This window comes from Syngnathus typhle, linkage group LG9, assembly GCF_033458585.1.
Source record: "Syngnathus typhle isolate RoL2023-S1 ecotype Sweden linkage group LG9, RoL_Styp_1.0, whole genome shotgun sequence".
Classification (NCBI taxonomy): domain Eukaryota; kingdom Metazoa; phylum Chordata; class Actinopteri; order Syngnathiformes; family Syngnathidae; genus Syngnathus; species Syngnathus typhle.
The window spans coordinates 7,287,412-7,313,145 of NC_083746.1; the positions used below are offsets into that span (position 1 = coordinate 7,287,412).

The 25,734-nt window shown below is 45.4% G+C and overlaps 1 protein-coding gene across 4 annotated transcripts; it reads right to left on the reverse strand.

Annotated features, from left to right (window-relative positions):
* On the reverse strand, window positions 1-25,708 carry LOC133160219 (ATP-binding cassette sub-family C member 4-like). 4 transcript variants are annotated; one of them, XM_061287877.1, is made up of 31 exons: window positions 25,474-25,708; window positions 25,009-25,119; window positions 24,305-24,425; window positions 24,012-24,236; window positions 23,851-23,940; window positions 23,483-23,646; window positions 23,283-23,408; window positions 22,962-23,211; window positions 22,781-22,888; window positions 22,624-22,710; window positions 22,364-22,555; window positions 22,181-22,275; window positions 22,035-22,121; window positions 21,870-21,966; window positions 21,506-21,697; window positions 20,959-21,093; window positions 20,847-20,884; window positions 20,538-20,632; window positions 19,990-20,136; window positions 14,663-14,742; window positions 9,406-9,556; window positions 8,730-8,849; window positions 8,548-8,658; window positions 8,378-8,478; window positions 8,067-8,258; window positions 6,686-6,841; window positions 4,347-4,436; window positions 3,724-3,896; window positions 3,337-3,442; window positions 2,543-2,677; window positions 1-709 (listed from the first exon to the last, which is right to left on the reverse strand). In XM_061287877.1, exons 1-31 carry the CDS (start codon window positions 25,545-25,547, stop codon window positions 644-646), a joined length of 3,915 nt encoding a protein of 1,304 aa, XP_061143861.1. In that variant the 5' UTR covers window positions 25,548-25,708; the 3' UTR covers window positions 1-643. The 4 variants fall into 4 exon arrangements, 2 of the variants coding, with proteins under 2 accessions (XP_061143861.1, XP_061143860.1); XM_061287876.1 differs by having other exon boundaries at window positions 22,624-22,713; XR_009715824.1 differs by lacking the exon at window positions 3,724-3,896 and having other exon boundaries at window positions 22,624-22,713.
* Between the last annotated feature and the right edge of the window lie 26 nt (window positions 25,709-25,734).

Genomic DNA, 25,734 nt, shown 5'->3' on the forward strand with positions numbered 1-25,734 from the left:
ACAAAAGTTGGATTTTTTTTGTAATGTGTATGTCTCATTACAACTGGCATTTCAGAAAAACACATTGTACAGATAGTCAGGTGGTGGTAATGTGATGGTCTGGGGCTGCTTTGCTAAATCAAAACCTGGACAACATGCTCTGCATGTAAGACAAAATCTCCACAGACACGTAAAAAATGGTTGTACAAACTCTTGATTTGAGTTGTTGTAGCACATTTCAAGCATCCTGTTGTTTCCTGAGCTGTGGTTGACATACAGTATAGTAGTCATGTTCAAAATGCAGGAAGATTGAAAATTAAATAAAAAATCCTCACACAAGAAGTCAAAGGCACAATCATTCGCTAGCTCTCCTTTTCCAAATAATTCCAAGCTCACCTGAGTGTAGCCCAAACAGGGAGAATAAAAGCTGTCAATGGAATTAATAAATTCAATATGTGCACTCTTTCAATCTCCGGCGCAGGATTGAATTCCCGCCGAGAAGCCCGCCGTGCAACGTAGAGTAACATAGCGAGGTGCTATCGGTAAACAGTCACGCTATCAATAAAGGCACAGACACACACCAAAGTAGACATTCCAGCCAAATAAAAAAATACTTCCGCTAGGGCTCGGTCGCCGACGACGGTCAAAGCCGCTCTCCAGAGTGTCAGAGCGACGTCTCAAAGACGACGTCCTGGAGGTGGCGCGCCTCTCGCTTTTTGTTCTCGTACACCTGCAAGCATACGAGGGAAAGCGGCGTCACGGAATACGAAGGCGCAATCGCCACGCCGATCTGGCGGCGCCCGTGTTTATGACAGCTGCAGTCGGCACTGGCTTGAAGGGATTTGTCAGCCGCTCAAGCATGCCAGAGTGGCTTATTTAACGGAAGAAACGTCCAATTCCGCTGATAGTATGGACGGATTTATCTGGGAAACCTTGAATTCTTCATATAAACAGTCGGGAGCTGCACAGCTGCAATGAGGATGGCCTTTACTAACCTTGAATATGATTTTATATTTACAGACTGCTGGAAACGAGAAAAAAAAAATTGGAACTAATTAATTGACATTACATTGATTTTATATGAGAAAAACATAAATTATAACTTTGGATGCCTGCCATATTCGTAGAGTAGGTTGAACCACGGAGGGGGGAAAAAAAAGCATCCAGCTCTGAATTGAATCTGACGCTTCCATTTTTGTGTGCTTTTCTATTAAATTCTATTGAGAGAAGAATGGCATTCACAGTCGGAGGAAAGTTTGACAGAAAAAAAAAAGAAGCTGCAAACAGGAAGTCCGCGACGCTCGATATCCAGAGAGGCAGCGAGCGAGCCTCTTTCAAAGCGCACAAAGCCGAAAGAGCTTGATATCAGATTATTGAACGTGTAGAAACTTGAGTGACAACTATAGAAACTTGTCACACAACATTTCAGTATTTAATGTAAAAGTGGTGCTAGACAGTAATCTGATGAAAGGGGAAGCGTCGCACAATGCGGGAAAGGAAAAGGAAAAGGGCTCGGACAATACGTCGCCGCCGCCGGTGGAGCAGTGTGCAGGCACGCTAACAGCGCAGCGAATAATAGCGCAGTGTGCTGACTCTTTCAAATCACTATTTTACTCATTTCACTCCTCTGGCTGACGAGATGGACGGGAGCTGATAAAGTTGTGAGAAAATGAAATGATGCCCACTTTTTCTCATTGCACAAAGGCCCGTTTGAAGTTGCAATGCAATGCTATCTGCGGCCCCAGACAGATGCGGCGCCCAACAATAACGAGCCCGCCGCTCTTATCGCCCGTCGCTGTCCGAGGGGGAAATACATCACAAATGAATTTCACAGGGAAAAATATGGACGTTCTCTATGACACTAATCCCCATAGAAAGTTTATCCCCAATCACCGTGAAGTTGAACTCAATATTTCTTCAAGAATCATCTCTGAAATGATCTCAAAATTATGTGGAGGGGGATTATATGGACACATTTTGTGATCATATCTGAGGATGATAAATCTACAAAGGGATCGTTTCTCTTGAAATTAATGTTCTGCTGGCTGCAGTACTTTTGCTGAAAAGCGTTCTTACATTGTCAGGGCTCATTTTTTGCTTCACTCGATCAATGTCAAAATGGAGTGTCGGGCGAACGCTTCATCATCATTTGTGATGCAACACCAAAAAACTCGCTTCAAAAGTCAGTTCCCGTTGTACTAGGTTCATCTTGTTTTTTCTTTTTCAATTACTTCTCTGGTTCTTCTATATCAAACAAATTTGTTTTAGGTTCATTTACCTGGCATGTTTCGGCGGAATCTTCCGCCTTCATCAGCATTTGGGTGATTCGTGCTAGGTCATGCTAGCTAGGTTCAGCGTGTGGAAAATGTTTTGAAAAATTTTCTCTTTATAGCCTATCATGATAGATCATATTATTAAACTGGTTGACGAGGAAACAGATCGTGAGCAAACTAGGGCATACAAAAACTGAAATATATACTCACTAATATGGGGAAATATTATGCCAAAGTTGAATTGTAATACAACGGAGGGGCAATATTTTGTTGATATTGTGAGTGGTTACCTGTTTGGCGGCGTGTAGCAGAGAGGCAGCCTCAGCTGGTCCTGTCTGCTGGACCATTTGATAGAAAAGCCCTCGGTGGTTCTGGAGCAGCACGTAAGGTTCATCATATTCATGAATTTTGCTGGCATCCAGGACCTGCAATCACGCAGGCAACGGTTACTGTTTTGCTCGTGCCAGGCCAGCACCCGCGTGTTTTACTTTTAACTGCCCAAGCTGTTCAATATTTGTCAATTTTATGGTGGCCGGACAAGCGTTTGGTCCTGCAGAGCCCTCCGCAGACTCTTGACAAACACGACCACAAATGGCACTAATTGGCACCTCTGCAGGCAGTTGTAGGAAAAGAGCCAAAGAGAAAGTGGCACGAGAGTCGGCTCAATGAGAGGAAACAACGTGAGGGAGGGAGGCGGCAGTGCTGTGACAAAGTGTGGTGATTGAATTCAGTCTCTGCGGAGGTTTGTTGAAAGCCCTTCAAAAATAAAAGGTGCCTTATGACCTGAATGTGTCGTCTTCAAAGGGCGAGTACTTTGTTTTAATTGTATAGTTCCGGTAAAATTCTACTTGTTTCGCTTAAAAAAAACTTTTATGAAAGCCACAGTTCGACCTTGCAGGAAATTGTGATATTGGATTGTGTTGAATTTGATACACTCCATTATAGTATGCATAGAAATTATATACGTCCATTTGACTAATGTCAAATTGGAGGGAAATGTTTTATTCCAAATACAAGCAGAGGTCAATCTGAATATGTCATGAGAATCTTGAGGACAATGGACATTTACCACCTTGCAACCTACCAGTATTCTGTCGCAGTCGATGATGGTGTTGAGCCTGTGAGCAATAGTGAGCACGGTACACTCTTGAAACTTGCCCCGGATCGTCTGCTGGATCAGGCTGTCGGTTCTAAAGTAGCACAGAACACAACACCTGAGAACAAAACACTCTTCCAAAAGCGCCCCGAGCGGGGATTTTACGCGGTGCACTACAATGCAGAGAGGTATGCGTGGCAGGAGACGTGACAAAGCAAATAGGTTATCGGAGCTCCCTTTGCAAAGTGTTGTCAGGATGTTTAGGGGGGGGGGGGGTTAGAGAGAAATGGAAACACAAAATAGCATTAGCATTGTCTGTCTGACATCGGTGTTGATGAGCCCTGTTGGAGTGCGACTTCTAAACTCTATGGTGACCTCGGGTCCACATTGGCCGTGGCCTCGTCGAGGACAAGGATGCGGTTTTTGCGCAGGATGGCTCTGGCCAGACACAGCAGCTGCCTCTGGCCCATGCTGAAGTTAGAGCCCGACTCAGTCAGCAGCGTCTCCATCTTATTGGGCAGTTCCTCCACCGCCGCCTTCATCTGCACCTGCAGAGAGGCAGAGCACGGCCCCCGGCCCTTCATTACTCCCTTCTAAAGGCTTCCCGCTGAGATGCCTTTAAAGAGCCATCCAAACACACCCATTAACCGCCTGGCACAAAGCAAGGCCGGGTCCGCCGATGACCTTGGCCAGTGCTCTCTTGTGGCCAGCCTGGAGCTTTAATCCAGGCCACCAAACCCATTCAGAGGCAGGACCAGGAGCCGAAGCCCTTCGCTGTGGGGGGAGCCTTCATCCTGATTGGCCTGACTGCCCAAACACATCTTTGAATGCTTCCCAGTTACAAGCCGCACATTGAGCGGGGCCCCATGGCCCTAATGGGATTTCCCCCCCATGACTTGTGGCGAGCAGGGAGGCTGAATGGCGGCATTGTACGGGGGGACAGAGGGATCCCCCCCTGGGCCGGCAAGGGGGAATCATTCAGAGACGGGCTGGAGTACCTCTCGGAGTGCATTCCACAGGTCCTCATCTGTGTGCTGGCTCAAAGGGTCCAGATTCTTCCTCATGGTGCCCGTGAAGAGAACCGGGTCCTGTGGATAGACGGATATAGAAAGAGAAGGCCGTGGCCAGTAAAGATAATGACGGGCTCGGATGCGTGAAAGGGTTAAGACGGGCCTTTATGGAGCGCATCTAGGAAATGTGTGTGTGTGTGTGTGTGTGTTTGGGGCGGGGAGGGTCACAAAAGGCTCGATACACTCAGGAGTCTCATTCAATGCTTGGGCCGTTTCGCTATGTTGATCTTTTACTTGAAGAAAAAATATGGCAGAGAAGTGAATATTCTACATTTTGTACAGTTGCCAAATTGGTATAGATGAGTAAAATAAAAGTCATGTGCGTGTGTGAAATGACTGTTGCGACAGGTGGGACTCCATCCAAGCCACACACACACACCTGTAGCACGGATGTGACATGTATAGCCTTCTATATATTTCTTGGTAAAAGGTAAGGAAAGAAGTAAAACGCATGCTAGGTTTGCTAACTTGACACAGAGTTCTTCCTGCTTTGATTGTGAGTCCGCTTACTTCATTCAACTGATGTGCACTACTTCAAGTGATTGTCGTGTTTGTGTGATTTTAAAGGTTTGACTGTATGTGAGTTAAAAGGCGAAACTTCTGTGTATCTGTCAAGCACGCTGATATCAAATCAGGCATCCTTGGTCTTTTTATAACTCCTCTCAACATTTTTCTACGTGAGGAGACACGACCACACCATTTTCCTCAGAAAAAAACCCAACACTTTTTAGTTTACCTGTGCTTCAGATGCTCCACTGCTTTATTTCCAGCACTCTTTCTTTTTCCCCCCATCCCCACCCCTGACAGCCAAAATAGAAGCGTGCCATTAAGTCAGCTGAAGTCCCAATTCAAACTAGTTTTGTGACATGCTTTAATTGAGGATTTGCCGTTCTGTCGGATAAAAAAACGCTTTCAAGCACAACTTTCCATTCTGCCATTATGTGCTTCACTAATTCCTCTGTTTGCTGCACACCTCTCTCTCTCTCTCTCTCTCTCTCTCTCTCTCTCTCTCTCTCTCTCTCTCTCTCTCTCTCTCTCTCTCTCTCTCTCTCTCTCTCTCTCTCTCTCTCTCTCTCTCTCTCTCTCTCTCTCTCTCTCTCTCTCTTTCGCTATATATACACAATTTTTTTTTTAAAGTCATTTCTGGGTAATTCAATAGAATCTGCAATGGCTCCTTTTTAATGCCATATGCTAATACAAGCTTATCATAATCACATCTGCGGCTGGCAAATAATGAAACTCCTCACCGCAGCATGTATCTCATGCATATCGCACTCGACATTCTAGAAGGGAAAATGAGGAAACCTAAAATTACGTCCCAATCTTTTCCACGCGACAGGTTGACTGCATATCATGTCATCTTTGACATATAGCGAGTAAAAGGGTTTTCAGATGAATGTGTGCGGTTTGTAAAAGTTAGTGCTCTGCAGAGAGACATCTCATAAAAGCGTGTCGTTACACTTGGGATTTTCCCCGCAGGAGCGAGTCAACACAGTCACATCGCATCTATCTCATTAGTTGGGACCAGGAGGGAAAAGTTTCTCCAAAGTGGCGGCGATGCCAGAAAACGATCAAAACCACATCGATTCGTTAATGAACGTGTTTTGGGCTTTTTGGCTGCGGCGGCGAGCTAAGTGATGGGGAGACTTCGGTCTAAGCAGCTTTCCCATGTTTGGGGGGGTAGAGGGCTAATCCCCTGTCAGGGATGCGGAGCTGCTCTCTTCGCGGTGCCGGCCGTGGGAGTCTCCTCCCCTGCCTCCGCTCGGCTGACACTCACCCGCGGGCTGGCATTTTCCTAATGCCGTATCGCTTTCAACAAGCGGAAATAAAGTTAAACTGTCTTAAGGCGTCCGTTTGTCTCACTTGGAGAAATCCTCTGAGTGGCGACGCTTACTTGTGTTCGATTTTAGGCAAGGTGTATAAAGCCGCCAAAAGCATGAGGGTTTATGTAAGCAGTGACACAGAATGGTTAGAAACTAACAAGCTCACAATATGGCTTCATTTCACTCTCAATGTCATTTAAAACACCGTAAAGAAAAATAGGAGAGAAGGTTTAAGGGGATCATGTCATAATATGAGAAGGAGGAAGAAAGTCATTGTTTTCTTTTTGGTGTTGTTCAATTAGCACTAGCTTCGAAAAAAATTGCTGTATGCATCAATCGCGAACATTTTTAGAATTGTAAGTCATCCAGCAAGCAGTTGTATCTCGACGTATCTGTTGGTTTATATTAATGATGAAAAGTAGTAAGTGGTGATAACAAGCTGACCTGTGGGATGATGGATATCTTCTGGCGGAGGGTGTGCAGACCGATGTCGGACGTGCGAAAGCCATCGATCGTGATCTTGCCCTCGGGTTCTGCCAGCCGGAACAAGGCTGAGATCAGAGAGCTCTTACCGGCGCCGGTGCGGCCCACAATGCCCACCTATAGAGGACGGATAGAAAACTGCATTTGCACAATCAGAAAAAAATAGTTTGTAAAGCCCAGCGTTACATATTCTTTATATATATTACAACATTTTTTTTTTTAATGCAAATCTCATCTTTCATTTTTCTGTTTACATAAAAACTGCTTACACAGAACCAAATAGTTTCAAAATCTGAAGAATCGTATTTGACTGCGTTAGACTTTGCGTGTGATTGATGTTTGGTCCGCTCCATGAAAAGTTCTCTTAAGTGAAACGGATCTGCGTGACAAAGAAGTTTGCAGACCACTGTATTGTGAAGCATGGAGGGTGGGGTTTGCACAGACTTGGAAATCCCCTTGTGTTTTTGTTGCGGTGGAGCTGTGTGTTTTCACACAATTCTCCAGAGGATGCGGGATATCAATGGCGCATGATGGCATTTTTTTTTTATCACCTTAGATTGGCAGTGTGGATAGCCACTGACCAAGTAATCCAGCTTGTTATGAAAATTTGTCATCTTTGCGTCAAGGCGACTTGGAAAATCAGCTTATGTACAGTATGTGACCTTGGTGAGGAATGTTGTGGTTTTATGGGTGACATGCAGCAAAGTCGCGCCCCCCCCCCCCCCCCCCCACCACCACCACCACCACCACCTCCACTGCCCCCTCCTTCCCTTCCCTCCCTATGTCAGAGCCAGAACCTCCACACTTATCAACCTATTCATTGTGAAATCAGCCGCCCTGGCCAAGCATAGCCATGCAAAAACACACCCCCTTGCATTAAACACAATCCCAATCATCCTCAACCATCTCTCTCCATATGCCTTCCTTCTTCCTCTCTCTCATAGTGAATAAACACTTGTCACCGGCAGGTAGCTCAAAATGCAAATGTGGATCCACTTCAACAGTCTTAATTACAAGATATGTATTCCATGAATCACAAATGGTATAGTCCTGGAGAACCAGCAGCACAATATGCTGTCCTTTAATAATTGATTGGGAAAGAATGCCACGTAACAATGAAGCACATCCCACCTTCTACGCCGGCTGCATATCAACCCGCGTCACGGGCCGTGCACACCGCTGAGGAAGATCTCGTCTTTGGAAACACGGACTATGATTATTTAGAAGGAGCTTAACACAGAAAAGCCATTTGTGGCATTTGTGGAGTCGACCATTACGATGATCACTGATCTGAAGTCTCGTGGAATTTGATGACATCATGCATGACTATGTGGGCGTGTACCTTTTCTTTGGATTTGAAGACCACAGTCAAGTCCTTGAGCACTAAAGGCTCACTGGCACTGTAGGAGAAGTTGACTGAGTCAAATGTGATGGAGCCTCTCTTGGGCCAATCAGGCGGCGGCTTTGTGTCCGTCTCCCAAGGTGCTTCGCTCTTCAGCTCCGCGTACTCTACCACCCTCTCCACCGATGTCATCTATGAGAACGACTCCATTAAAATGAATTCTTGTCCACAGAAACTTCTCACAATCCTGATCTGCCTTTAGTCGACTTTTGTTGACTTGTTTGAAAGTTGTGCTAGAAGTGATCTCACACCATATTCTCGATCTCCGCGCTCTGTCTGACGCCCCACTGGAACATGCCAATCAGTGTCACGGCGTATGACAGAGCCAGACCCACTTTACCGGGGTCCATGTCTGAAACGAATACACACGTGGTCAGTTGTCGAGAAGGCGTCACATGGCTACGGGAAGTCCATTCGGTACCGTCACTGAAATGAAGGCAGCCGAATGTCGTAACGCTGATGAAAATAGAGCAAATCCCATCGAGGCGCACGGCAAGCCAGCGAGAGGTAGTCAGGAACAAGAAGAAGGCCTCTGTTAGCAAACGTGGAGATTTTGTTAAAAATCAGTAAACGTTGCTTAGTTGAGCTAACACGTTTTATGACCTGAGTGGAGATCTTGACAGTCATCAAACATCTCCTGAAACCGCCACTGAACTTTAAACGCTCGGATGGTGCTCAGACCTTGCAGGGAAGTCGAGAGGTGGGAGAAAACGGGACTCCTTGCTGCGGGAAATAGACAGAGACGTACATTTAGCATTTCAACGTACACATTTAGAAAAATGCTCGTTCTGCACTTTCATGTTTAATAATGGACAGTGTTTTAATGGAGCTCAGTCAAGCAAAGACTTTAAATGTTCGCTTGCGATAGTCTCGGCGTCTATATGAAAGCGTTTTATGGAAATGTTGCAATTCAGCTGTCTTTTGTTTGCGTTTGTCAGGCTCACAAAGCCGAAATGTTTCCGCTTAAAAGCTTAATTCTTGCCGATGACACAAGCTATTGGAGCAGTGCGTATTGGAGCCTTTTGCGGCGCGGCATCCGAATAGATGAACTCAAGCCCGGTCATGCCCACTTGGCATTTTCCCTATTGTATGTGATGTCATGAACTCCCGTCTCTTGAGGAAATTGCGTGTGGCCGAGTCAGAGGCCAGCGACACCTTTAGCCTTTATGCTAATGACCGTGGAGCTCCTCAATAGTCTATTAGCATTCCTGTGGTTCGGCTTTGTCTACCACTGCCAATAGACATGGCGACGCCCCCCCCCCCTCCCAAAAAAATTTACTGGTCGCCTCCAAGCGCTTGATATCCCTGGAGGTCTGAAGGTAGTAGCGTCGCAAACACAGGAAGACGACGAAAAGAGGAACAAACTGGAAGAGTATCCAAGGCATGACAATGGCGGACACTATGACCACACCAAGCACTTGCAGGAACACCTGAGGAGACAAAAAAAGCAACTTTAACTGTCTGTCTGCACGCCACCGTCGTATAATAAGTAGCAGCAGGTTAGCCGACTCACTGCACGCGCGGAAGGAAAACCACGGCAGTGCTCATTCTCACTTAGAAGCAGGTGAGAATTTAACACTTATCCACAGCTCATTTCCAAGCAGCCCCCTACGGTGGAGCCTTCAACACCTTAAGTGGAGGTGGCAGGCATAAGGCCAGACCACGCTGACTGTCCGCTGGCCACGAAAAACCACACTCTGTCCGACCGTGACAACACACTGACTCGCCAGCTGTGGTTTTAGATCTGACAACGCGGTCATTTAACGAAGGCTCAAAAATGTTTCATCCCCATTATCCCCCTGAATTTAAGTCACAGTACATCCCTGCTTTCAGCCATTTTAAAAATCAACATAAAAAATGATCCTAAATACGTACATTTATACTATACGTATAGACCATGATCACATTCAGATATTTTATTTTATGTGATGAAAAGCCTCTTCGGTTCATTCCGAGAGGGTATTACCAGTGGAAGCACCGGCGTGGTGGAGCCCGCACAATCACGCGGGGAGTGGAAACTACGAAGCACATCCGATCCCGAGAATTTCACACTACATAAGTTTCAATCTGAGCCTTGATGGAAGGCCAGCAGACTGCGGCGAGAGATGGCGCACGGGCCATTACTGCGCGCTATCAGGCCTCCTTCCTTGAGGGCAACACACATGAAGTGAACAAATATCTCCCCGTACTCGTCTTTACATCATGCTAACTGGCTTAGTTCATTTCAATTCTAATAGGGTCCATTTCAGCCGGGCTAGCCAGGGCCCAAGCCTAGGCGCCTTATCTGACGGCAGGGGTCATCAAAGGGGACGCATGAGGAAAAGGAAGCCTCAGATAGCACCCCTCCTCCGGGCCTTTCTGTCGCCATGTCCACCCGTTTGATGTCATCCATTTTGCCCGGTCTGCCGCTTATCGTGTCAGGATCGGGAACACGGCGGCTCTCGCCCACCACTACACGCAGATGACTCCGATAAGTCATCCTCACCCTCTCGGCCCACGAGCATATCTTGCCGGCGAAGCCACACAGGAACAGAAAACTCCCAAAGCCACATCCCGTCGCACATAAAAGTGGCTGGATGGAAGAAAGGTTTTGTGTACAAATAAAGAATTAGCGTTAATTGCTCTATAGCGAGGAAAAGAAAGCCACCGCACGCATGTGATTGATTCATTCAAGGAAAAGCGCTGTGCGCAAAGTCCATTCGGATCCCCGCGGACCCTAATTGCTTTGACGATAGCATCTCCTCTTTGATGTCACAATAATTGAAGTTAATCGTCATATTTGTTTGGGGCAGTGATAGCGCGATGCAAAGTAAACGCTGGGCTCTTAATGAAACATCCCTCCGGATACGAGGAGTCGGCTCGCTCGCCGGCCGCAACCTCCTTCTGGCTCCTTTTTATTTACTGACAGCGGGCCGCGCTCGCCACTGGGAAAAAAGTGCAAACAAAACAGGAAATGAGGGGAAAGCACAGCAAAGAAAACTCCTCAAAAGAAGTCCTCTGTCATTGCCGGATTTTTTTTTCTTCCCCTCCACACTTTCTGTGACAGGGCGGCACAATAAGCTGCAAGGGTCAGTGGTACTGAAACAAAACAGGGCTGTTCTTCTCGGGCGGCGGAACAATGGCGGTGACCCAATCCATTCTGCTGTGTCTTTGGGCTTTATTTTAGCATTAAATGCCCAGATGCGGATGCCTTTCTTTGACTGTGGACACCTCCTTCACATTTGCTCCTTGTGGGCCATATTCACTTCATAAAGCTGCAGTCGATGCGTTTTGTTGCGTGATAGGTTGAGGCTGACACATACTACGGTGGTCTCGGTTGCCGTTTACATCGGTGGCTCAAGTAGTCCTCGGATTAGGGCCTTTGTGTGCTATGAAAAGGTAAAAGAAGTCACTTATTTGGGCTCAGTCAAGCTGCTGATTTCCAAGCCCATCGTGGAAATAAGAGAAAGGCTTTGAAATAGGCTCCAACTATAAATCATTTGTGCCCACCATTCAGTCATCCCCGCCCTTTTCTCCTCCTCGGCGACACAAAACACATTTCTAACGACACGGGAAAGCTGTGATTGGTGAATTGCGGAAAGCCCGGGATTCATCATTCTGACACATGGGGAGGTTTTGGGGGCGAGGCGGAGACGGCGTAAAAGGAAGTTCCCATGCTTGAAGGACCCCTCCCGGACTGGGGTAGTGTGAGTCACGCCAGCTGAGAACTGTAGGACCACAGCATCCTGGATGGTGCTCTGCATCATGTGACCTTCTGTCACTGATCATACAGTCACCTTGATTTTTTTTTTTTTGTGCTCCATGTTTCCATTATTTATCAGACGTCACTTTGTACTTTCAGTTAGGCCAATTTAGGTGTGGCGTTATTTACTACGACCTAATTTCTTAAAATTTCCAAGTCTTCATCCGACCTTTCCAACATCACAGCTTTCTCCAACTTACATTTGTTGTTTTTTTATGATCGTATGGAAATGTATAAGGCGACACGCTGTAGACATTTCCAAACAGAAGCATCTGCTATTCTTTCCCAAAGTAATCTTAGCAGCGCCTGAAGCTTTGCGGCGCATTCTTGACTTCTTCTGTCACCGGGGCGGTGAAGAACCAGAGAAGAGCCGATGAAATCCCATCCCACTACACTGACGGTTACGTCAGCACTTCTCATATCCCACAAAGCCGATGAAGAAGACTGACGCACAATGTGCCGCCGTATGGGCGCACACACATGAACAAAAAGAAACAAGATCCACCCGCCAGTGTTTTTTAAACAATAGCCATCTTCTGTCTGTGTTTTGCGAGTGTCCTCTGTGCTCTGTCGGTGTCTATAGCACGACGAACAAACCCCGGCAATCTTCTCTCTAATGACTACTGCGGGCGTTGCTGTTGTGATGCTTGAATTAGGAGGCAATTTGTATGCTTTTATTTGCCTTCAATGAAAAATTGCAGTCACGGGAGAATGAATTTGCATTCCAAAACTATTCCTTAATTAATTATTCAATTAACAAACGGGTTCAGAAGTATATATACTTATGTTCATAGCAAGTGTGACGTGGTCAAGAGCTCTCAGAGGAAGTTCTGAACTGACAGATCCCCCCCCCCCTTCCCACAACCCCCCTTTTTGTCCTGCTCTGCCCCCTCTGTGAAAACAAAGCCAACTCAGGATTTAAAGGTCAAGTCCGCACAAAAGCTAATAGTCCACAAAGCCTGAGGTGTTTTTAATTGACATTTCTCTTTGTCGCCTGGCTGTGAAGAGGAGAGCAAAGAAGACTTTCCCTTTCAGTATACTAAATTACTGCAAAATAAGACCTGTTTGGGAAAAAAACAAAATGGCCGGTAGGGTGTAACCAGGTTTAGGGAATCCCCTTGTTAGGTGGGCATGAGGGTGGTGCTGCTAAAGTGCTTACTTCAGCATAAAAGGGAGGAGGCTCCGGTGCAAATCCCCTCACAGAAAACGGGCTCTCCCTATAGAGGGAGATAAACCAGTTAGGGCTTTGTTTATGAAGTTTCACTTTATTCCTGCCTGACAACCATTTAGACAAAGACTATGGGGGAAATGTTCTCCCAGGAATGAGCAACAATAGTCAGGATCAGCAGCTTTTCTGTGCAGCTAATGCTTTGATTTAAAAAAGGGTGTGTGTGTGTGGGGGGGGGGGTACCCTTACTTCCTAAAAGCATTAATGATCTGTGGAAACACCTGCAAACAAGAACTGAAAGTTACCCAAACAATACAGCTTTGTCCAAAACAGGGAGTCCTGAACTTAAAAGGTGCTCAAGACTCAAATTTTGGTGCCTCTCCTGCAAACCAGCAGACATGAATTTGATGAAAAATCAAAACTATGTCCCAGTGCAAAGATAAGTTGGTGACCCAACAAAAATTCACTTGTGATCTGTTTCTAAAATATGGCACGTTTATCACACACTGTTGTTTTTTTCCCTTCTTAACAAGACAAATGACAATAACCAGCGTAATTGTCCAGTAGGTCAGGTGCAAAGCAAACATGCGTTTTCACTTGCGGCCTTGTAAACTTTTCACTGCTTCCAGCATCGCCGGCGGGCTCTTCTCTCAACTTATTATTTAACTTTTGCCATTCTTCACCTTATCAAAATGAAGTGGACAAAAAAAAAAAAGCTTTTGTGCGTGCCATCTTTTGTGCTTTGAGCATTTTAAGATGGCTTTTGTCTAGCGGGAGATGGGTATCTGCCACAAACATCACTCAGGCATTGTGGAGTGGGGGGGATTCGTTTTCAGCGCGCCTTTGTTCCATTCTTTGGCCCTAACCAAGGAGCCACGCCTGCTCCTCTACCTCCAATTGTGCTGCGAACATTCCCTTCTTTGTGGAGCGAGGCGCATGAGCTGGCGCATCTCCGCGGGCTTTCGTGGGAGATGGTGGGGGTAACTTAACCTGCTCTTGCATCGGGGTGGCCCTTGGCTAGCGAGACCTAAGATGAGCGCTGCATAAAGCCAATGAGGACAATTGGAATGGATGGATCATTTCAAATTGAAAATTGAGTCAAAATAAACAGAGGCGTTCTACCTGTCATCTCCAGCGAGCTAAACCACAGTGACATAAAAATACGTGGTTTTTTTTACTGTGCGAATTTAGCCTCAAGGGTGCCCCGTTGCCCCGTGGCCATCTTTGCAGCTCCACCCCTGCAAACACGACCTCACTTCCTCTCAACACCTCATCCCCGTCATCCCCTCCCGACTGTTTCCCTCCATATCTAAGCCATCATCCTTTGTCCCTTATTTCCTCTGTGCCACCTTTTTCCTCTCCCAATCACTTGCTTAGGCTGCGTGGACATTCTGCGAAAAGGCCGACTGTGTTGTGTCGCACTACGAGAGCCACGCCCCCTCCCCCCTCGCACCCCTAGCCCATGAGGCACTTTTATTAAATCTGCGAAGGCGCTGGGCCGCGCTGGCAGGTAATCCCACAGTAATTGTTTCCAGATTAGGGGACGCGCACCACAAAGCAGGTTTAGCCAGGCATGAAATGGCCTCCCCGCGCTGCAGCAAGCAGACCTGGCGAGGTGAGACTCACCTGGGTGAAGTCCACAAACGTCCATGGCAGCATCGAGTCTAGGAAGCCCATGTCTTTGGAAAACCTGTTGAGGATTCTTCCTGTGGAACCACGCCACACAAAAGAACACATAAAAAGAGATGTTGAACATAATTGGAGGCATTTCTATAATTTGCCTCGCAGTAAGTAACCCAAACTAAATAACTTGACCTACCAGCAACTTTATTTACAGCACACTTTAAAAAACTATGACGGTATAAACAATATACATGATTCTAGCGGCAGCCATTTTAATTACTGCTGTACAACGTTTTGTTTGTATTGAGCCAACAGAGACGAGTGTATCACAACTGGAAGAAAAAAAATCAGTTTATCGCCTCACAACAATGACTCATTTGTTTTGAAGAATCTCTCCGATGAATACGTGCAGGAGGCTTTTGTTTGGCAACAAAAGGTGGCTGGTGGTGAGGGCAACACAAACTGCCTGTCTGCCTTGTTGTTGTGACGTTAATTGAGCTGCCTACAATCTGCTCAGGTGTTCATTATTTTGAATATTTTTTGTTTGTTTGCTTTATATTGCCGCAGAGAACATGGTCATATCCTCCGGTGGCTCTCACATACTGTTTACTGCAAGGTCACTGAAAGTGACAATCCCCACGCCACTCTGCTTTAAGACTTTCTTTATCGCAGCGTGACTGAAGAAGAAGAAAAAAAAAATGGCGGTGCCACCTATTCCACTGTCACTCAACACTAAAAGTGGAGCAAAATAATAATATCGCTGTATATAAAATGTTCACTCCCGATTTAATTTTCAATACCCAATGTCGGATGTCAATATTTTTTGCAGGTGATGAACCAAAGTTTTTACTTAAAATGTTCTTTTCATTTTCTTTAGTTTCATAGATAATGTATGATGATTGTGGTGCATGAAAAATTCATATCAGGAGTTACTCTGCAAATTCCACCCCTGACTAAGCAAGCAAATATATTTTGATGTGACTATATGAATGCAAGCTTTAAGAAGGCGGAGAGAGGGAGGAGGATGCGGGAGCGTGTGGCCCGCCGGTGGAGCCGTGGCACCACTGACCTAAAAGTTGCCTCCCAGTCACTGCTATGGAGGTGGGCCCTGTAATCACCTCTCTCCACGGCTGTAAGCGGCTTACGGCTTTATCCAAAATAGCGCTCCCGCCTAAAAACATGCATGCGGACGGGGCCGGGCTCCCGCATAACAGCCATTGCATAAACCCCGCCAAAGCATTATTCCCCGCAACGAGCCGGCAATGCTCCAAATCAGCGCTGATTCAAAGTCAAGTGGCGTAAGCATGTTGTACACTCGGAGGCAGACTAATCGTATTCGCGGTGTGAGTGCCCCTTTAGCATACAGACGTCCCGAGGGGAGGGTTCAAATAAGCGAGGTAAAGCTTCGCTTAGCCGCTGCTGCTGCTACTATGCTAGTGAGGAATCTTGCCGGAGCCTGGAAAAAAAACGGCTTGTCAAAGCCTGTTTGTGCAGGTTTCGATAATTTTTTTATGTAATATGACCGTCTAAGCCACAGATGACCCAAATTCTCGCAAGCCTCGAACAAACAATGCCGATGAGAAAGGGATATGTTTCCGCCGGTTACATCATGCGACGCTCCAAGCTGCAGACATCAGTCAACTATCAGCTGTTCGACGTGACAAGCGGCTCGGTGAACTGAGAGGGAATGAGCTAGAGATCCGGATGCATTACGCTCGCCGCGTTTATGTGAATGCAAATGCCTGTGAGGTGAGATCAGTGCGGGACAATGGCTTCAATCACTGGGAGCTTGTCAACAATATCAGCTTTTGTGCCAAAATGGCGATCAGTGTTTCAGCGATATGCGCTGGTATCAAACCATTTCTCATGCTTTGAAGACACCGGTGGTGATTTGCGCCACTTTTCTAGGCTCAGGAAATATCAAGCCCTCCCAGCTTAGGTGGAGATAGCAGGTGAGCGGGCCCCCCATCACATTTAAAGAAGTGGAACAGTGGGGTCCGGCTCGAGCGAGGCGTGTGGCAAATCGCTGTTCCCTGTAAACATCGCGATAAGGAAGCAACTCCGCGTGTGGGCACCGGCACACTTAGAGAGGTCTTTTCAAACAGGCAAGTGCAATAATATCGTAGAGGGGGGAGGGGGGGAGTTGCCAAGGCTGGTGGTGGCACAGCTCACCTGCACTTTCCATGAAGGGCCCAGGGGGCCTGGGGCAGCCTCCCACCGCCGGCACCTTGCTGCCAATACTAATACATTCTAAATCCATTCTCTTCGCTCTCACCGCCAGGCTTGTGCAATCTCCCTGCCTTCCCTTTCATGCAATTAAATAGTGCAAGTGCCGAGCGAGGGGGAGCTCTATCAGCCACACTGCACACACACGCGCGCGCCGCTCCATCTCCACATTCAATTTACACACTTCGATATCATCATCCTGCTGTCTGCAATACTTCCCCCACTTTGCATCCTGGACCAGGAATTCAGACATTTTGAGAAAGAAGAAGAAGAAGAAAAAAAAAACGGTTTCTCTGTAGACACAATTAGAATCTCACATGGAGGAATTACAGAAGATTTAATGTTCAGCACTGAGATGGACCACTGTGTTGCTGTGAAAGGCAAGTATAGTGTATGTGTGTGTGTGTGTGTGTGTGTGTGTGTGTGTGATGTGTGTGTTGACTGCAACTCAGCTCCTTAAGTGTGCTGATGAGCCAAGGCTCTGGCCTGCAGTCTCTGAGGGGATTAAGCCACTCAATGACACTAAATTACAGGGATCAACATCAGGCTCAGCACATCCACCACTGTCTGTGCTGCTCCAACTGGATCACCTTTGGATGAATGGTTCTGTTCCAAGTATATCTTATGCTAAACTCCAAATATTAAGTTTCAGTATAGGACGATTAATACAAAACAGGGGCCCTGTTCCTAGCAACCATTTGTATGAGGTTATGAGTAGCCTGAGTTAAACTGATTAATTACAATTTATCCCATCGATCAACACTGACACGAATTGGTACTGAATGTCTTGAATTTCTGATACGGAAGGCATACAAAGCCTTATTATCGGTTCCGAGTCGGTAGGGCTGTCGTGCATTGTTGCTCGGCACATTCAAAGAGCGACAAGTAAGACCTTTGTGCAGTGATGCCTGAAAGGGTAACCTTTACCTCCGAGGCCCACACTCCAATGCTCAGCCTGTGCACAGTGGCAGTATCGCTAACTCGCGTCAACTGTTGTCAAATCTCTAACAAGATCTCATACAAAAGCTAGATTGCAAATTTTGCCATTACAAAAAGATAGACCCCCGTCAAGGTTGAAATGCTAACTAAAGCAATTTGTATTCATTTGTATCTACTGAGGTTAGCATGGTTAGCGGAATTAGGATAATTATCACAAAAATGCTCCATTATAATCTGCATTTACAGTCAATTTTAAATATATTTATTTCTTGCTTTTACGGCCAATGTGCGGCACATTTACAGTTCATTTTAAATATATTTATTTCTTGCTTTTACGACCAATGTGCGGCGCTATGGCACACCAAGATTGATTGGGTGGAAAAGTTCCATCATGACCCACATGGCAAAAAGAAAAGAAATTGTATATAATAAAACGGTTTTGTTCATTTACTTTGTCGTCAGCGGATTGCTTTCTGGTTCGTGTTTCAGATGGACAGTATTCTACCATTTCTTTTTGTGGCACTCAAAAAAACGATTTCTCTATCTGCATTTTCTTTTTGGATACCCACCAAAACTAGATTGGATGATGCCAGGAAAATATGCTTTACCTCCTTTACTAAAAAAAAAAAACTGATGTGTTGCTTTTGTGTACTGACTGAAAGACAGGCATCAAAACAATATCTTCTGCGTTCAAGCTTTAGTCGGATTAAATACCACCCAGAATGATAAACTAAATCTAACAACTAATACCGCTCTGAACTGAGGATTCTTGTTGTGTAGGTGTCATTTTGCTAATTCTATGCTTGCCTGAGATTATGCAGGTGTTCCTTAAATATGTCCCGGCTGCGGTTGTAAGCTGGCGAAGGCACGGCGTCAAAGCATCACGCAGGATTTGATCAAGGTTTAAATTCCATTACGCCGACGTATAAATATGACAAATCAATTAATAATGACTATCTTGATCTCTGAAGCATTAGCCTGAAAATCCAGTGCTGCTTTGTTTGCCCTCCTGCAGGCCAAGCTGTAATAATAAACGGACCGGTCACACAATAGTCGCCGATAGCTCCAATCAGATAAGCGTGTGTGCTAAGCCTCTCCAGTGCGCCAATGTAACACACACGATTACATTATTTCAAAGTGTTTGTGAATAGATTAAGTCACACCCTGATAGTCCCGACACGCCGCACGGAAGCAACAGCAAACATATCGGTGACGGATTGGAAGACCAGCAGTGTTTGCTATAGGAACACACACACGTCTTTGTAAAAGGCGAGCTTTGACGCTACGCCCGCCTCAAACACCCTTAAATCATATTGAAGCAGTTGACGGTGACTCATTAGAGCGATACGAGCCGCTCTCCTGTTGCACGTTCCCACCAGGACCGATTGGGTTGTAAATGCATTGCCTCTATCAAGAGATTAGACTGAGTAATTGTCTCCTGACAGGTGAACAATGGCCAAGAAAAATTATGTCTTCAATTTTTCCTGCGCACTTAGCCAGCTGACTTCATCTTAAATGACAGATTGTTAAAAAAAACGTCTATAATGAGAAGTTACAAAGTGATTAGCAAAAAAATTTGAATTTGTTGTTCGCAGTTGACTTGTGCTTGAAAGCGGAGTCAGGTTTGTTTTTTAAAAGAACCTATTTTTTTAATATAAAAAATTGAAAATACTATAAATAATCTGTGTACATTAAAAAAATGTACGTATTTTCTATCAATAGCTCTGGGCTAAAACACGCAAAAATAGGTGCCTTTATTTTCCCTGCTGTCACATAATTTTTGAATGTGTTTATGAGAAATGTTTTAATGTGTATAAAATATTTTTATATACATATTTATCAAAATACCCTCAAATCAACTTTGTACCTATTGCACTTGATTCGGTGTAATTTCAACCTCAAATTGTAAAGAAAAAAAATCTTTCAAAATTCACTATGTATAATAAAATACTTTTTAATTGTAGTTTCATTAGTTATATTTCTTGGTAAACATATTTATTAAAATTTGTTTATAAGAATGCCTTCATCTAAGGTAAAAAGTTAAATTGTACAGTGTAAGCATGTTTTAAAGAAGCAAAGCGCAGTCTGCTCTCTAGTGTTGACTTGTCAGAATAACCTCAGTGCTATTTGAAATAACAAGTTGATGAACAAAGTCAGCCCCTTACCAATTGGATTGTTTTGGAAAAAGTGCACCGGCGTCCGCAGGATGCTACCAAACATGCGGTTGTGAAGGGTCTGGGCCGAGTTCACCAGGACATTGAAGAAGACCAAGTTGCGAACGAAGCCGAACACCACCGCCGCACCTGTTAAACCTTTCGCACCAGAGGAAAAAAAAAAAAATCAACTAATAATAATATATAAATAATAATAATAATATATAAACTCTGATGCCGTCCTCATGCTTTTTTTTCGAGGACAGACGAGTTTAAAAGGTCTTCTGTGAGCGAAACGAATGTCGTCCACTTAAGTGCCTCTTTTTTTTGTCCCCTGTATGTCTGTGAGTTTAAGTACACATTGGGAGTATCAACGTAACCTGAGCGTAGACAACAGGGGCTGCTATCTCTCAACACAGCTGAAGCCCTTGTAGTCACACTTGGCCTTGAAGGCCTTGGGTTACTGCCAAACAACCACCAAATCCTTTTTCTGAAAGGATGCTGTATTGCACAGAGACATACAGTACTTTTAGCAATACAGTACAATTAGCAAGATTGACCTGCGTAAACACTTAGGTAGAGGTCAAGGTCCAGCGGTACGGGGACACTTCCATTGTGGAACTGCGTTACGTTGACGTGCTGCTGCTCGGAGGCCCTGCCGGAGAAAAGAAAGAACAAGGATACGTAAAAGAAAAGAAGCGGCACAAATAGGACGTTTTTCCACAGTGGCAAAGCAAAAGGTCGCCTTCAAAGGGCGCCACATGAAGTCATGGTTAACATTTCATCCCGAAGTTTTCACCTCAACACAAAAGTACCCTGTCAAGGGGCTCCTTTTTTTTCTCCAAACAATTGTATAATAAGAATCTTACCAATGAGCAAGCCACCAGTCCTGCACCACAAACGCCACCTTAAAAACAAATCAAATCTTTTAATGGAAACAGCCAATACACAATTCCATTTGGCAAATTATCATGGACTCACGTGTGCGAGAACGTTAAGGAGCATGAGGAGGAAGAGAACCAGAAAGTTTGCGCCTGCTCTGAAATATTTCACATATATTTGCAGGCCGATGGCTCCCTGCGTGCGCCTTTCCTCCTCCGCGGGCTGCGCTGCCGCCTGCACATACACATGCGATCCATCATTGAACAGCACGACGCAAGGGAAAGGTAAGCCTGTACTGCCCTCTCGAGGAAAAATGAAAACAGCATAGTTGTATGAATACTGGTCATTTAAGAACGATACATGAATATTAGCAATCCATTTTAGGCACAATGAAATCAATAAAGTTTTAGCAAAAATAAAGGTGTAATAATTGGTGAGAATAATTGGAATTTTACATTTTATTAATTAGCAAGAATAAGGTCTTAATATGAATGTCAAAGGAAGAAAATGCTTTAACAATTTGTAACAATATATTTTACAAGAATCAAATTGTCTTCCCAGTGGCATCTTATTAGACTGCCTGTCTAAAAACATCTTTGAGACAGCCGATCAAAATAAACGACATCCGTAACCCGGTTGCACCTACCGGCGTGCATGTCTCGTCCATCAGCGAGTAGCAGGAGGCGGACAAGGAGGACATGGAGGACATGGACTTGTCAGAGAGAGTCAAGGTTGTGCTGGGTCTTTCCTCCTGGCTGTCTTCCTCCTTGAGGAGTGAGGTGAAGTCAAGTCCAGAGTTTTGCAACTCTCTGTAGCTCCCCTTGGCCACCATTTGACCCTGACGACATGGAAAAGACCCATGGGACATTTTAGTTCAAATCTGAATGATTCTTTGTCTATTGTGCCCTGTGATTGGCTGGCAACCAGTTCTGGGGGTGTCCACAGTCACCCTTTGACCCTAAGAAGGGAAAGAAAATGATTGAATGGAACTCTGAATATGACTCCCTCACCTCCTTCAAGACTACAATTTCATGGGCGGCCTTCAGATATTGCAACTGATGAGTGACGAGAACACGTGGCTTGTCCCTGAGGAGTCCACAAATGCACCTGGGGTGAAAAATATCAAAGTTGTTCAAGGGGAAACAGCTGAATATGACACGGCGCCGCTGTTTTACTCTTCAAAGATGTGCTTGCCGACTTCAGCGTCCACAGCGCTGAGGGGGTCATCCAGGAGGTAGATGTCTGCATTCCGGTACACTGCTCTGAAAAACACAGTCAGAGGTCAAGTCAAAAGAAAATGCCTTGTATCTTTTGTGCACACCTGGCCAAGCTGACTCTCGCCTTCTGTCCTCCACTCAAGTTGGCTCCTCTGTCTCCGACGGAGGCCAAGTCGCCACCTGGCAGCAGCTCCATGTCCTGGGCAGGGTCCAAACTCAGAGTCACTCCAAACTGGACTTACTGTAAGCTGCAAGAACCTTCACGGGGGAACCGGAATAATTCTCACTCTCTTGAGGGCGCAGGCTCTCAGCACTCGGTCGTACTTGAAGCGGTTGAGCTCTTTGCCGAAAAGGATGTTGCTTCGGACGGTGCCGGGTAGAATCCAAGGCTGCTGGGAAGTGTAGGTCACGTCTCCTCGGATTTTGACCGCACCGCTTTGCTCACTCATCTCTCCCAGGATGGCGCTGAGGAGAGACGACTGATACAAATTTTCAAATGAGACGGCGCCAAGCCGACTTTACGAGTGCCTATCAATGGCGACGCTACCTTTCCGGAGCCAACGGGACCGATCACAGCAAGCAGCTGATCAGGTCTGATTGTGAAGGACACATTCTGTAAAGTTGGAGCTTCTTGCTTCTGGCAGGAAAACATGCAGTCACTTCAAATATTTCAGGTTGCTGTGGAAAACCTCATTTGTCCTCACCTTGTCCCAATAGCACACCAAATCCTGAATCTTCATCATACAGTCTTTCTTCTCTTCCGCCGGGAGTCCCAGATGCTGAGGAGCAACTTCATCCAGGTGGAGAAAATTCTAACAGGTATCATGCAACAGCTTTTGGGATATTTTGGACCGAATCAGTTTTTTTTCTCATCTGTATTCATACTTGAATTCTTTGAATGCTGATGAGGGCCTCCGAGACCTTCTCGATGGCGAAGGGAAAGTAGAGCGTGATGGTGAGTCTGACGGCGCCGTAGAGGGAAACGGCCATGAAGGCAATGCTTGAAGACAGCCGGTTGCCCGTCAGCACGTAGACGCAAACGGTGAGGAAGATGATGAGCTTGCTGGCCATGAAGAAGGACGCTATGTTCAAACCACGTAAGTAGCTGCTCTTCATTATTTTGGAGATCTCCATTCTGTGCCATCACAAATTAGTTGTCGGGGGATGCACGGGGGGGTGTATCGGCCGAACAGAACAAAGGCAAACCTTCGGACTTCATCCACGAGCGCGGCGAAGGCTTCCTCCCACCCGTACATCTTTATCACACGGATCCCGGCGATGACCTCGTTCATCGTGCGTATCCTATCATCACTCAGGATTGCCGTGTCAGCCCTAAAAGCACACACACACTTGTGTCAGTAGCGAGACAACAGTTGGCTTTCTGGTCATTTTCATGAGTTTCCAACCTCAGCCCGGAAAACAGTCTTCCAAACATAGCCTGCACTGGTATAAGGACGAAAAAGACGGCCATCCCCGCGAGGCATGATGGACCGATCCAATACATCAATAAGATTATCACCAATGCTGCCTCTAGGGGGGCGATCCATAGAAAGTGCAGATAAAGTGTTACCTGGGAGAAAATGACCCTCAATTAGAATATACAATACAATATTTTATTTCTATAGCGCATTTCACAACATCACTGGTTAAAAACCTGAAACTCAAATGTTAGTGATATATTTCAGTGTGTTATTTTGACGATTAAAGTTTACAGCTGATGGAAGCTCAAAGATCACTAGTACTACCTCAAGTATATTACCAAAGAGACAATTACCTCATCAAATTTGTTGACATCATTAGAAAGCAGATTGACAATCTGTCCTGTTGTCGTTTTAGTCAGCGCCAAGTTGTTAAGACTGAGAGCCTTTGCAGAAGAAAAAAAAAGTGTTTCATAGAGGGCCTAAAACGTGACTCAATAACGTCGCCCTTCCGTACCTTACGGTAGATCATGTGACACATGGCCACACGGATTTTCATGCCCGCTCTTTGGACATGGTAGAAATAGAGATGGTGGAGGATGGCCAGGGAGACGGTGGACAGACAGATGCCCGCTGCGTAGCCGTAGGCCTTGTGGATGGCAGTTGGGCCCGTGGTATCGGGACTCTCAAAGTACTCGATGAGCTTACCAAGTAACACCGGCTGAATGACTTTAATGACTTCCTGTTGGGAAAAAAAAACAGACATGTTTTTAAACACCCAAAATATATCCTTGCCTTCTTTGACTTCACCTGTATGACGAGGTACACTCCAATACGAGCGTTGGATTTCCAGTAACACTTGACGATGACTCTGGTGAGTTCAGGCTGTCGTTGAGCTTTTGTCGCTAGCTTACCTTCTTGATCCCAGTACCTTTGAAAAGTAGTACATATCAATATTATTTCATCAGCGCTGTGGGATTGGTGCTTTAGCGACTTAATCATGTTTCCACTGGAGTGTGCATGAGTGAGGGTCCTCAGCTCAAAGAGCTGCTGACAGCACCATGTTGTTCCTTCATCAGAACCCTCTTGACAGCCAAGCCTGTTGACCGGACAGCATGACACTAAACGTCATATGCGACTGTGTGAGCAAAGCAAAACTTGGTCCTAAATTGAGCTCTAATAGTCAAAGCGTCGCTGCAGAACAGACTCGGTTGGTGTCGGAGCTTCAGTAATACTTTCTATATATAGGTGGGCCGAATGTCTCAAACACAATATCACATTTCCTGAAAGGGGGGGGGTGGCGGAGGGGGTGGGAGTCTATACTTCATATGCGTTCAACACTGCACATTTGAGTAGTTTATTTACAGTTGGACTGTGGTATAATTTTGAATTGTTGAGTTATTATTTATGTAGCCCCAAGCCTTTATTACAAATTAAATGAACAGACCCTCCATTTTGACGTTTTCTTGCTGATAAATGCAGATAATGAATAGAAATACGTTGTTTATTCTCACCACTGTAACTCCTCCCCAAGTCTGTCTGACGCATCCTCGGGAAGAACTTTGTACATGTCATCTTGTTCTAGCCTCCTCTTGTAGCCAGTTTTGAACAAGGGATTCAACCAACTAGGCAAAACAAACATAGTCAATGTCAAAAATCAATAAGCAGCAGTATTAGTAGTATGTGCATGTTTTTTTCCAGGATTAAATAAAACCAATGTGCATTATAATATCTTAATATCTTTGAATGCAAAATTAAAAAAATAAAAGATCCACCTTTCAAAGAGCTTGAAGCAAAAAATCAAAATGATGACATGCATATTGCTGCGCTTTTGCGCCCTCGGAGTTTTTATTTGTTATTACACATGCGCTCCCTTTTCAAAGCTCAACTTGAAGTTGGTTTTCATCAATTGCATGATATTTTAGCATGACTGACAACACAAGCACTTGAGTCAATGTCGGCTGTCGCTGTTTTCTTACCAGAAGAAAAGCTTGGAGAAAAGATTAGCCTTTGAAAACGGATTATCCTTCACGTCTTGACGCAGAGCTTCCATGTCACTGGGAAAATAACACGGGTACTTTCTCTGTCAACAGAATACTTAAAGAAAAACACGTCGAGTTTACGTCAACATTGCAATTGGTAACATAGAGGAGAATTAGGGACACTTGTTTCTAGTAGAAACGCCGGCCGGCAGCTGAGCGCGTGTGACGTCATCAAGCCCACCGCATGTTGTGGTTGGC